Here is a 14,398-nt window from a genome sequence, read left to right on the forward strand (position 1 = left end):
TGATTTACATATTTAAAAAAAACTTTATTATATAACGTACTCAACTTTTAGTATTATCAGTTTAAAAACTAAACACTTATCTTGGTTTTCCATGATCTAACTGGTATAAAGATGTTTCACTATAAATAATAAACTTGCTATTCGTCTTTGAAAGTAATTCTTTTGCATCATATACAAGTAGAAATAAATCTTTAGGGTCTCTTTTTCTTAAAAAAAAAGTTTTAACCATTATTTGTTGTTTTTATCAAGATATCATTTGTTTTATAAAGCCACAAGTAAGATGGCAAGACGTAGCCCTTTGGTATCATACTGAGACTGTGTTACCACAAAATCTTGCTTCGCACTTTGGAAAAAAAAAAATTGCTTTGTGAGAGTTCCAGTTACATCATGCTCCATCGTCAGACAAGAGTTGGCGGAAGGTACTGTTAAACAGCTGCCGTTCCTTTCGTCTATCATTTCATATTATGGAACGTCTATGCAAAGACTGACACAAAAACCAAGTAAAGTCAGTCACGTGAAGAGGGCAGGGCCACACTGACGAAAAAAGAAAAGGCGCTTTACAAATACATTAAGGCAAGACTTTGGGGGCTGTGGATTGTCTCTGTTAATCATGTAATAGTAAGCCACGAGAAGCAAATATATTTTATTCCTACTCAGTCAGCTTCATAAACACTTTTAAATTTCAAATTAAACTAAATTTTTGCATATTAAGAGTTAATAAAATATAACAATTATTTCTGTATATGTAGAATTACATTTGCTTCGACGCTAGTTAACACCACAAAAAGCCCTTCTCGTTCGCTTGAGGATTAAATGCAAAAAGCATTACTAGAAGCGAGGTTACCCAATTGATGACGTAGAGTAGAGGGGTTATAGAAACATTTTGTTACTTATAATTAATGTTATTTATTGTAAATATTATTCAGGAATTTTAGAAACATATTTTTGTAGAAGTGTTTACGCAGACATCAGCATTATCAAAATGTGTATCACTAAAACATGGCATAAGTAAGTTCCACAAAACAACTAAAGAGGGCGTTCAAAGTAAAGTCAACGTTCCTCGTTTCTTACGAGATCTCTTCGGAAAGCTTACTGGTAAGAGTGTAACATAGATTATTGTGTGTTTAAGGTAATCGTCGTAAATCCGTTTTGAAAATTTACATTTATCGTAGAAAATCAGACAATTAAATATTTAGAGAATGAATTTAACGATCTATAAAATATTGTTTTTGGCAGAGTGGAATATATAACTATTTTGGCGTCTTTCTTAGAACGTGTCTTGACGTACATTGGTAAATTGTACTGTTTAATTAATAGTAATTGTTTCGAATTAGGTCTTAAAAGTTTTATGTTTAATAATGATAATAATATGTGAAGAAAGTATTCTAAATGTTAATCAATCTTAAGTAAAATATTTTATGTTTTCAACTGTCAGAAGTTGTATCACTAATACTTAAAGCAAGCCTTTTCACTATGGAATGCTAACTTTGAGGTTTGGAGTTTTATTTATGGTTAACGTTTGAAAGGGTGAACGTGAATTTTTTTTAATGAACTTATGAAGGAAGTGTGTTGAACCAAAAAAACTTGAGAAGATATAATGTTAAAACCATCAAAGTCACAAAGCATACTTACCGCAGCTTACTCCACTACTGTAGCTACTAAGATAAGTACTGCTAAAAAATATATTGGTCACTTATCTGATATAAGCGGAAGTTAAATCTAAATATTCGTAAATGGCACAATCCAATGATAAATAAAATAGACGAGTGCTTTTTTACGTTTATCAGCACGTAAAATTGACGAGATTTCAAGTACAAAATATAACACGTAATTGAATTAAAAACAGTTGCATTAAAAAATTAACTTTTTTTTACTAAACTAATTACTATTTGTTGAGTATGCTGTGGACATTTAGCACGTGCCCCAAAACAAACTAATTTTATATAGTTTTTCCAGTTTTAACAATATCATTATATGCTGAATCCTAATATAAAAGATTTGAATAATTTCGTAGTATAGAGGTGAATTGCTAATGGTGTTTTATGAGCCAATAAACAAGCTAATTTCATATTAAATTCTCAATATATATATATATATATATAACTCTCTGTGTATTTGAATGTGAAGGCTATTATACAAGGAGAGGACAGATCTTGTGTGCACTTGTAGTACAATAGTGTTTACTAGAATTGGATAATACAGAACCTTTAAGCCTATTATTTTCCAAATCAGGAAATTTTTATAGGGAACAGTGGGAAAAGACAGCTTGTAAACAGGACTATCTAGTCAAAATCAGGACGTCTGGTCGTATAAGAGATCCATCAAATCTTTACTCTCTTGATGACGTGAAACCCACTTGAAATAAAAATATATCTCGGAACGGCTGGTGTGGTTATTAACGCTACTACTGATAAGGATAGAACAACCTTCCTAGGTCATCTTCAGGTTAACCTAAATCTTTACCCTAATTTTAAGGTTGATTTTTACCAGTCTGTGCTCTGAGTATCTTAATGATATTGATGAATTATTAGGAAAATAATAATTTGTAACTTGTAAGCTATGTTAAACATTTGGAATCCTGTAGAACTACATTTACCAACAAACAAGAGTATTAGCTTACACTGGGAAAATCCAGCAAACATTGAGTTTTCAAAGGAAACCGGCCTAAACCACCTTGTAGTGGTATGCTGTTTAACACAAGTGATACAAAGATGGTGATACTGCAGCTGTTTTATGGAGACGTGTTGAGTCATAAGTAGTGGTGGATACAGAAGTTATTGACCATCAGAGGGGCACACATAACTAAGTTCCTGCCTGCTACCTGTTATAGAATGTCTCATTTATCATTGTATAACAAACTGTCATGTCTGGTCATTTAAAAAAATCTTTGTAGTAGTAAGTGTTACATCATAACCATTGTAGTTTAACAGTGTCACTCAAATTCACATGAGCACTGTAATAATAGCTGGCACTTCTGAGTTCTGTGGATCCTCAGGGAAAACAAAACCCTCACAAACAGTATAGACCATTATAAGTTTAAACTGTTACTTAAATAACTTCCCAGTATTTTTATCCCTGGTTCAAAGCAATCATCTGCACAGTATACAGATGTGAATCTTTAACCCTTTCCACATGGATCACAGGTTAAAGGTGGTGTCGTGTTTGTTGACTTGCACTTAAGGTTTTATTGAATAACTATTTTATGAATTTTTATCATAAAGTTTGGCCTCAAACTGTAGATTACAAATCAAATATTATACATTATTTAATGTCTTAATTTAAGAGTAAATATTAAAAAAACAGCTCACCTTGATGTTTGTCATGGTTGAATGCAACATTGGTTCAGATTGTATTTTGATATAACAGAAATCTAAAGTCTATAATTTTATACAATTTAAGAACCAAAGTTACTGACATTGATGAACTATAATATTTAATAAGAACCTGTTATGTTTTCACATATACACTTCTGTATATAATATTTGAATAACCAAAGTTCAGAAGGTCTTCCAAGTAGTTTTCTCAGCCATTTTAAAATATAACACTAAGTTTCTTCTTTCAAGACAAACCTTTATGCTAGTAGATTGAGTCTTTTAGCCTGTTTGAAATTTCATATTTTTTTTAGACCCAAACACAGTTTAGTTAGGAATTTTGAAAAATATATAGTGGAATTCTGTGGTATCAGTAATGTGTTGGTTTTGGTCATTCATCTGTTTCACATCCTGTGTGTGAAACTTCCTAAGGGTTGGTAACCTACAGCAAGCATGAACCAAGTACAAAGATCATAACAATAAATGTTTGCTTTAATTATTTATTTAGTGTTCTATATAGAACAGTATTCCACTAAAGCACAGCTAAGATTGACCAGCTTGTAAAGGTCAGTTTTATACTGTTGGATATAGTATTAGTAGCAGTGATAGATGTGTAATATTAACTTGGTATAGTCAGTATAATAGAAGTAATTCATGTATAATGTCATGATATTTAAGACATTTGTCTTTTCAAGTTATAATTTGTAGTTATTCTAGAAGGAAAAAGCATAATTTGTGAGATTCTGATTGTATAATAAATAGTTTTATTAAAACATCTGTTAATTGTTTTATACTGCTCTTACATTATCTAATATCGTAGTACAGTTAATTGTGAGCTGGGTGGATTTCACTCAACCCATAATAAGAAAGGGTTAATGTAGTGACCTTCTGATGACCTAGAACGTTTTCTGTTTATCAATAACAGTGTTAATATTCGTACCTGCTGTTCTGATGACCTAGGACGTTTTCTGTTTATCAGTAATAGTGTTAATGTTCATACCTACTGTTCTGATGACCTAGGACGTTTTCTGTTTATCAGTAACAGAGTTAATATTCATACCTGCTGTTTTGATGACCTAGGATGTTTTCTGTTTATCAGTAACAGTGTTAATGTTCATACCTGCTGTTTTGATGACTTAGGATGTTTTCTGTTTATCAATAACAGTGTTAATATTCGTACCTGCTGTTCTGATGACCTAGGATGTTTTCTGTTTATCAGTAACAGTGTTAATATTCGTACCTGCTGTTCTGAGATACATTTTTATTTCAAGTGGGTTTTTCATCATCAAGAATATTTTGTGATTTAGTATTGTAAAGAAGATGGTTCGATATTTAGTTTGTATTGTGGGTAATGCTAGTTTGTGTACTTTTACAGGTATCAGAATGGGGCGTTATTCTATGGAACCAGAGATTGCCACGAAGTGTGAGTTATTTTTCTTGTAATCCCAGCTTCAGAGTTGTTAGTATGTTTCTTTTAATGACTTTCAGAGCTGGAAATTAGATTAATCTATTATATCATCTTTGATTATGTCTGTTAATGTGATGACAATAATCAAAACAGTTGAAATTAGTTTTATTACAATTATTAAAATATAGCTATTATGGTTTCTCATTGTTACTTTTAATTAATGTTTGTTAATCTTAAAATCATTAAACAAATAATTATCTGATTCCATTAACTGACTATTTCTGATGGTTCTTATTGGTATAGAAGGATTGTACATTGTTGTTATGGAAACATATGATGGTCAGTCCTAGTTTTTATTAATAAAAAGTAGTCCAAGAGTTAGCAGTGGAGTTGGCTAGTTGTCTTCTCAATTGTGTCACCTGCCCTTTGGCAGCTTTGTATGAATTTCAACAAAACAAACCTTATGTGTTAATGTGAGTTAATAGGTTACTGTGAACATCTTTTTAGCTGTATTTGTAAACCTTACCTGTTTAATATGTGGTCATGACAGACCAGTTGTTCTCCACTAAATGTATGGTCCTGATTGTGCAACCACTTGTTAATGTTTTGCCAAACTGGCACTAACAATGTTATGTATTTGTACAAATGATTGTAAAAGTTGTAATACAGATGTTAATCCCTCAGATTATTATAGGACACACTTGATCGCTCCACTATTTTTATGAGGATATAAAATAATTTCAGTTACAAGTAAGATACATGAAACAGTTTTTGGTTTGTTAAATATAATTTAGCCGTTTTCACTATATTATACAAGAAAACAAGTTTATATTAACAACATTCCACTGTTTTTATTGGTTTGATTTATATTGGTGATAGTGAATATGGTTCTTATATTATTATTATATTCACAGTAATTTATAATTAGATCTTAAGCGAGGAATGAGGGTTACTAACCAGAACGAACCTGATATTAACATTACTTCTGTGGGGAAGTTGTAGTTACGATTCAAGATGTCTGAAGTTATCTAGAAGCTATGCAGATGTATGCTATGCTTTAAACATATTAAGGATGCGTTTCCAGTACGTGAACTGATGATATTTTTGTTTCTTCTAGCATGTAAAGCTCGTGGATCTAATCTTCGTGTTCACTTTAAGGTAAGCTATAAACAACGGTGGAAGATTTCACGATGAAACTATAAAGTGCTTAAACTCATTGCGTGAAATATTTAACTTTTAACTAAAATTACGTACATTTACACGACAATGAAGTAATGTTTTGTAGTTTACTGAAGGTGTATCTAGATTATTATACTGTGTCAACAGTAGAGGCTGTTTGTCAGTGGGTTTTCAAAGACATCTGTAGAAAGGTTTTTATAGATTTAAATTTATTTTTAACTGCTTTTGGGAGGTGTTTTACTAAACATTACACAATACACTTGGTTCGTGCTACTAAACATTAAACTGTACACTTGGTTCATGTTACTAAACATTAAACTGTACACTTGGTTCATGTTACTAAACATTAAACTGTACACTTGGTTCATGTTACTAAACATTAAACTGTACACTTAGTTTGTGCTACTAAACATTAAACTGTACACTTAGTTCGTGCTACTAAACATTAAACTGTACACTTGGTTCGTGCTACTAAACATTACACTGTACACTTAGTTCGTGCTACTAAACATTACACTGTACACTTGGTTCATGTTACTAAACATTAAACTGTACACTTAGTTCGTGCTACTAAACATTAAACTGTACACTTGGTTCTTGATACTAAACATTAAACTGTACACTTGGTTCATGATACTAAACATTACACTGTACACTTGGTTCATGTTACTAAACATTAAACTGTACACTTGGTTCATGTTACTAAACATTAAACTGTACACTTGGTTCATGTTACTAAACATTACACTGTACACTTAGTTCATGTTACTAAACATTACACTGTACACTTGGTTCGTGCTACTAAACATTAAACTGTACACTTAGTTCATGCTACTAAACATTAAACTGTACACTTGGTTCATGTTACTAAACATTAAACTGTACACTTAGTTCATGTTACTAAACATTAAACTGTACACTTGGTTCGTGATACTAAACATTACACTGTACACTTGGTTCGTGTCACTAAACATTAAACTGTACACTTGGTTCGTGTCACTAAACATTAAACTGTACACTTGGTTCGTGTCACTAAACATTAAACTGTACACTTGGTTCGTGTCACTAAACATTAAACTGTACACTTGGTTCGTGCTACTAAACATTACACTGTACACTTGGTTCGTGTCACTAAACATTAAACTGTACACTTGGTTCGTGTCACTAAACATTAAACTGTACACTTGGTTCGTGATACTAAACATTACACTGTACACTTGGTTCGTGCTACTAAACATTAAACTGTACACTTAGTTCGTGTTACTAAACATTACACTGTAAACTTAGTTCATGATACTAAACATTAAACTGTACACTTGGTTCATGTTACTAAACATTAAACTGTACACTTAGTTCCTGTTACTAAACATTACACTGTACACTTGGTTCATGTTACTAAACATTACACTGTACGCTTGGTTCGTGTCACTAAACATTAAACTGTAAACTTAGTTCATGATACTAAACATTAAACTGTACACTTGGTTCATGTTACTAAACATTAAACTGTACACTTAGTTCGTGTTACTAAACATTACACTGTACACTTAGTTCCTGTTAGTAAACATTAAACTGTACACTTGGTTCGTGTCACTAAACATTAAACTGTACACTTGGTTCGTGTCACTAAACATTAAACTGTACACTTGGTTCGTGATACTAAACATTACACTGTACACTTGGTTCGTGTCACTAAACATTAAACTGTACACTTGGTTCGTGTCACTAAACATTAAACTGTACACTTGGTTCGTGCTACTAAACATTAAACTGTACACTTGGTTCGTGCTACTAAACATTAAATTGTACACTTGGTTCGTGCTACTAAACATTAAACCGTACACTTGGTTCGTGTTACTAAACATTAAACTGTACACTTAGTTCATGCTACTAAACATTAAATTGTACAATTAGTTCGTGTTACTAAACATTAAACTGTACACTTGGTTCGTGCTACTAAACATTAAACTGTACACTTGGTTCGTGCTACTAAACATTAAACCGTACACTTGGTTCGTGTTACTAAACATTAAACTGTACACTTGGTTCATGTTACTAAACATTAAACTGTACACAGTTATTTTTTGCGAGTTATTTTTTTACTTAGATAAAGGTGTGTATTATTAAAGCTAATTATTCATGGTCTGTCCCATAGAACACGCATGAGACAGCGAGAGCTCTTAAGTCGATGTCACTTCGTAGAGCACAGCGCTACCTGAAGAATGTAATCAACAAGAAGGAAATTGTTCCTTTTCGTAAATTTACTGGTGGTCCCTCCAGGAAGGCTCAGGTTGGTAGCTATCATGTTATTGGATTAGAGAATCTGTATCATAATGAATCTGTCCACACCCCCTGCTAGTTCAGTGGTGTGTCTCTGGATTTCGATTCTCATCGGTGGGCTCAGCAGATAGCAAGATGTGGCTTTGCTACAAGAAAACACACAAATCTGTCCACCTCACTTGTTTTTGTTTTTTTTGAAGTGTCTTTAGTTTTATCTTGATTAATTTTTACATTTGAAAATGTTTTTACTTTTTCTAACTGATTGTTTGATACGTAGCCCTGTTGCTTTGTATTAGTAAACACCAATCCAACCAATCAGAAAACTAAATCACATGCAGAAAGATGTTGAAATCAGGAATAATTAATGTTAAAATGATTTTAACACACTTTCCTCTTAACGTGTTGCTGTGTTGACCATTTCTTTTAGTCGGCTGTTACTAGTGCATTGACCTGTCAGTCAGCACAGGGGCTTTATTTGTGTGTCAATACATAGTTGAACAGCCCCTTAGTGCTGTGATTGTCTAAATAAAAGTAAAACCCTTCCCTAAAATTCCAATCACATGACCCCAGATTTTCTTAAGTTATGTGTTTTGGTTAACACTACTAACCAAAAGATGGCAGGATTGACACAAACATTTTATTCTCTGGAATTGTTTCACATTGATCTGATCCTCTGAGGAGGTCTGAAAAGGTAAGGGTGGTAATTCCTGAGTCTGATGGGTTAAAAAGACCTAGGTTGTAGAGAAGCAAGCAGGTGTGTTAAAATTGTTCCACTAGCAAACATGTCGAGACCTTTAAATATCAAATGAAAACATTTTTGTCTCTGAAATGCCTGAACAAAGATAGCAGTATCATTTATTAAGAATTGGATGTTAGTTTTAGAAGCTGGTTCCACCTAATAAACCTTGTACTGATTTGTTATTTTCTTAACAAGCACAAATTTTATCTGTTTTTAGTTACCTTAACACGGGTTTTATGTAAGATTACCAATCAAAGCTATAAATTACCTGTAACCCTAAAGGGTATAAGTTAATACTGCAAATGCAACCCAATGTGTTTAATTACACTGTACAACAAAGTTTTTGCTTCTTGAACACTGTTTGGTGTTCCTTTTAGATTTTTGGCTTCTGATCGTGAAAATCGCATCCAAATTTGCTCATCACATACCATTTTATCGAAATCTTCAGTTTTGCTACAATGGAAAAACGATATCAGGGCAACTGAAATCCGCCAATGCTTGCTGATTACTGTTGGACACTGCAACGTGATGCACCGGACATTGAATACAAATGAAAATCAGGAGCAAAACACTTTTAATTATGTTGAACTTAATAGGATATTAGAAACCTAAATGCAATTAAATACGTTATTGCCGGTAAACAGTTAACTGCCTATTTCTCGGAGTTCTTATGTGATGAAGCAAAACCAAAACTATATTTGTACATACCCACCAGGTACCTGTCACAATCAGCAAAAACCTTTTCAAAGAAATTGTTGTGCAGTGTAATGGGTGTATCATACTCAAGAGGTTTTATCTATGATGTAGGTATTTAGGCAGATTCATGTAACAAATCGTAGACAGATATTTTCAGTTGATCACAGCTTGTATTGCATCATTCTATCTTCAGGTCAAGCAGTGGGGACACAATGCTGGCCGCTGGCCCAAGAAAAGTGCAGAATTCTTGCTTCAGCTCCTAAGAAATGCAGAGAGTAATGCAGATTACAAAGGATTAGATGTTGACCATCTGGTTATAGAGCACATTCAGGTCAACAGAGCCCCAAAAATGAGGCGTAGGACTTATCGTGCTCATGGTCGAATTAACCGTAAGTATAATAGTTTATCCGTGTGTACCTACGTTATGAATAATGGTAATTACAAAGTAGCTGATAAAATGTCTGTTTTAATAGTTTTCTCCTTTAAGAAATTTAACTTTGATGAAAACTTACAGCTGTTTATCTACCTATTGACTTGTTAATGAGATATGTTTAGATGTGATTGTGTTAAGAGAACATATCAAAAGTTTAGTATGTCTACTGTATTTCAACTGCTGACTCTCTGTTGTAGCATACATGAGCAGTCCATGCCACATAGAAGTGATCCTTTCAGAAAAAGAAGATATTGTAGCCAAGCCTGCAGCAGAAGAGGAGGCCCCCAAGAAGAAAATGTCCAAGAAGAAGATGGCCAGACAGAAAATGATGCAGAGAGAATAGGTTCCTCATGCAGTTGTAACTCGGATCTTCTGATTAAAAAATGTATAATAATTTCTTCTGAATCTTCAGATTGTCTGTGGTGGAATCATTTGTCTGTTTCCATTTCTAACCAACCCTTCATTGTTTCTGATGGTTTGATAACAACTTGTTCGTGTATCACTGCTGTTCATTACAAATTTATACTTTGGTCATTTTCAAAATTCTAAAAGGTTTGAAGTTTTTATACATATATTTGTTATTGTGGAATAATGGTAAGTGTACATGTTTTTGACGACTCGACCAAAGTGCTCGTTGTCAGTGTAGGTAAACCCTTAAACTACAATTTCCAAAACCAAAAAAAAAATCAAATTCAGTGAAATACATTCAAAGTGGGACCATGTCAGTGTTAAATAATTGACCATTTAAGTAAGTCAAGGCTGATGTTTCAGAAGGAATGACAAATTGGTAATTTTATTATGACTAACTAAACATTTATTACAAACTTGAAGTATTGCTGACCTCCCCAGCATGTGATTTACAAAACTTCTGTATTTATACAGTATTGTCAGTGGTTTTCAAATGTCTACCAAACCTTTTAAATGTTAAGTGTATTTGATAGGTATTTTATAGATGTTCCTATAAAAGTTACTGCATTGTACCTTAAATAATTTATGAAAGATATTTTTAAATATTTTTATCTGGCTTAACGATGAATTGAAATACCACCAACAACATAGTGTTACATAAATAGCTAAGGAAGGTTCTGTTGTAAAAAGTTTTGTGGTCATCTTGGGAAGGTATTGGTGAATTAAATAGTGGAAATAAGGTTCAGTTTTTATATTTAATGCAATAGATGGCACAACTGTTTATTCATTTTATCTCTCTCAACAATTGTAATTTCTGTGGGATATCTGCATTTAGTCCATCACAAAAATTGAAAACTAGACTATTTGTAATTCTGTTAAACTACTGCTGACCTACTGGGGACACTGACTTAAAAATTTTCACGATGAAATAGTTTTGAGCTACAACTAAACGTATATTTTAATTTTTTTAACTGACTGCTAAACATAACATATGTTTTAGATAGAAACTAGTTTAAATAACATCGGTTCAATAAGTGTAACGGGTGTTACCTGAGATTAAGTTTCGTTTTGGTTAACGTTCCAAAAACACGGTGTACAAATAGTACATTTCTACAACATCCTTTAGTGATGTATATCTTATCTCAGAATCAACCGATCTAGTAAATTTAACGTAGTAGAAATTATAGCATATTAGCTTGTTTTTCATCAGAGACGCCATTTTATAAGATGGAAGTTTTGGAACACGTTGGAAAGAAAATTTGTTTTAATATAGAGTACCTCTACAAATAAACTTTCGGAATATACTAAAGGTTTCGGTTTGTGGATTATCTCTAGAAACTAAGGATGGACGGCTTGGATTACTTGAAGTAATTCCAAAAAGATGTACTAGAAATTTCATGAAGGCCTAGCTTGTTCAACAACGAAAAGGTTCTCCATATTCTACGCATCATCTGTACTTGTAGAGACACGCTTCGAGTGTTGTATTTCAAGTTCATATAAGATTGTGGTAAGGCAAACTAGATGTATTTCGTAATATTAGGTACAAGAAACGACTTTCAAAGCCACTTTTTATCAACGTTCACGATCCGACTCTCAGCAGCTGGTTACAACTTGGGATTGTAAAATGATATTTAAATTAATGGACGCCATTAGCTTGAGGGAGGCTCTACTCTTTCGATATGAAATAGCAATGAATAAAGCGAGACTTGCTAAACATAAACGCTACCAGTCAATGACTGTTGATTTATTTTGGAACAGAGAAATCAGTTTATATGATATGCTAAAAACGCTTTGATTCTTCCAGAAGTATGGAGTCTAGTACCAATATTGAATAAATAACACTAATTTTACATAAAGTGGTAATCGAAGGTTGTAACTCTGTTCTTTTGAGTAGTAAAGTAAGTATCAAAAGATATTTTCATATAAAGCTAATTTTGGTAAAAACAAAATGAATGAATGCACAAAAGTACATCCTACGGTGGCACAGTGGGAAGTTTCTAGAATTCATGGATCGATATCCGTTAAAGACTCATCGGAGAAGTGCAGATTTGTGTTTAAATAACCACATGTTTAGTTAAAACAATCACTAATAGTTTTTGTAAAGTTCAGAACTATTACAGCAGTTGTGATATCTTCTTTAGATAAAACCATTCATCAAATAAACGTAAAGCTGTCTACTTATAGATAGGGAATAAACTGTTTCAACAAACGACATTAATTAATTTGTTGTGAAAGCTACCCAAATGAATATCTGTGTCCTGTTCACTGATTAACTTAACCCCAGGGTCTAACAAATGAATGTTTAAAAGGTGTTTGTGTTCGTGCAGGAATATTGTAAGAGGAAAGTTATACACACATGTTCACCTTCACCTATATTTTTGAACGCGGCCTCTATGGTAAAGAAATTCTAATAAATCAGTTTTCGAAATATGTTCACTCGTCTTCTAGAAATAACTCTGGTTTGCAGTAAATTGTAACAGGTTTCAATAGGGTTTTTTTGTATAAAAAGTTTTTAAATTGATTTGGTAATGACTAATAATAAAACAACTCGTGAATATAATTGAACAAATAGAACAGTTCTGTGTTTGTTCCGAAAATACTTGGATCCATACCAACAGTCTTGTCATAACATGATTGTAAAAACTGTTTCTAAAGTTTACACTTAAACAGGAAGTTTAAGGATATTCTAGTTTACTTGTGTGCACCAAGATCGTTTATTTATTTAAAGTGTCATATAAGTAGGTTTACATAATCTATTTTAAAGGTGAATTTTACAGAAAAAAGAAAATTTTGCAGTCAAAAGAACTACCCATAGTGAATAATTTTGCAGATTCACATTTTTTATATGTACTAATAAATGAAACATAGAACTTGGTGCAGAAAGAGCCCTTTCCGAGCAGCAATCCAAACGTTTTAGTTTTTACGTTTGCCGCTAGGAAACGTACTGTGACGTAATAGTTGCCAAACAAACCGCCAATGCCAGCGCGTTGAATGTAAATAGACATGGCCAATGCATATGGAGAAACAGAGGCGGAGTCTGTTTTGACTTTGTGTTCTGAACAGTGTCATGTAGCGCCATCTAGAACAGTTACTTTTGACAGAGATCTGACAAGTTTTAGTGATGAGGACAGTTCCACGAGCGAGAGTAGCAGAACTGGGAGTGATACTGATAGCTCCCAGGCCGGTTGCAAGTCGGTCATACCTCCAGTGGAAGAATGGTAAGCCTAAGTCATGACAACAAATATGGTCTGTATTATTTCACGTGCAATTTTAAGCATCTCGAAACCTGTCTGGTGCTTATAAATTATTAGTATTACAGACTGGGTTTTATTTGTTTTTGCCGATTATGGAAACTAATACTTGGCCCTTCCACAATCATTGTACCGGGTATTTATGACTCGTAACAAAATGAGTTTCAATTATACGTCATAATTCTCTCTATAAAATTAAACTAGATGTAGCAGTCTCAATAGTTAATTTAATATTTACCATAAATTTATAATTTATATGACATATTCTGTATGTTCGTGGAAGGTGTATGTGTGGTTTATGCGAGCTGATGCCAACCAGGAGAGAGTGCATTTGTTGTTGCTCATACAACAAGATATCAAACCGATTAAAAGATGAAGAGTGCGTTACCCTGACTTGAGGCTTTAATGTAAATTGCCTAAATATCGATGTCTTGGAAGCATCATACTATGAATTTGTTGACTTCAGTGATGATGAGCCAAGTCACGAGTGTGTATTTTTCAAGATGCAGTTAAACCTAAAATAGTATATTTGAGTTTGACCTACAATTAAATATACTGTTTATCCAAAACTATGATCCTACACGGAATCCAAAACAGTGGGATCCGACATAACATGAACGTTCAAAGTGATCTTGACAAAACTTTATGGTGTGAAGGTGTCCAGTTCTTCCTATTGACCATTCGCACCCACTG

The 14,398-nt window shown here is 33.0% G+C and overlaps 1 protein-coding gene across 2 annotated transcripts; it reads left to right on the forward strand.

Moving 5' to 3' along the window:
• Positions 1–1,035: 1,035 nt before the first annotated feature.
• Positions 1,036–10,451, forward strand: RpL17 (ribosomal protein L17). Of its 2 annotated transcripts, none has more exons than XM_076487172.1 (6): positions 1,036–1,095; positions 4,687–4,734; positions 5,837–5,877; positions 8,054–8,188; positions 9,807–10,002; positions 10,244–10,451. In XM_076487172.1, exons 2-6 carry the CDS (start codon positions 4,695–4,697, stop codon positions 10,387–10,389), a joined length of 558 nt encoding a protein of 185 aa, XP_076343287.1. In that variant the 5' UTR covers positions 1,036–1,095; positions 4,687–4,694; the 3' UTR covers positions 10,390–10,451. The 2 variants fall into 2 exon arrangements, with proteins under 2 accessions (XP_076343287.1, XP_076343288.1); XM_076487173.1 differs by lacking the exon at positions 1,036–1,095 and adding an exon at positions 1,097–1,129.
• The last annotated feature ends 3,947 nt before the right edge of the window (positions 10,452–14,398 follow it).

Source organism: Tachypleus tridentatus, unplaced genomic scaffold (genome assembly GCF_004210375.1).
Source record: "Tachypleus tridentatus isolate NWPU-2018 unplaced genomic scaffold, ASM421037v1 Hic_cluster_2, whole genome shotgun sequence".
NCBI lineage: Eukaryota > Metazoa > Arthropoda > Merostomata > Xiphosura > Limulidae > Tachypleus > Tachypleus tridentatus.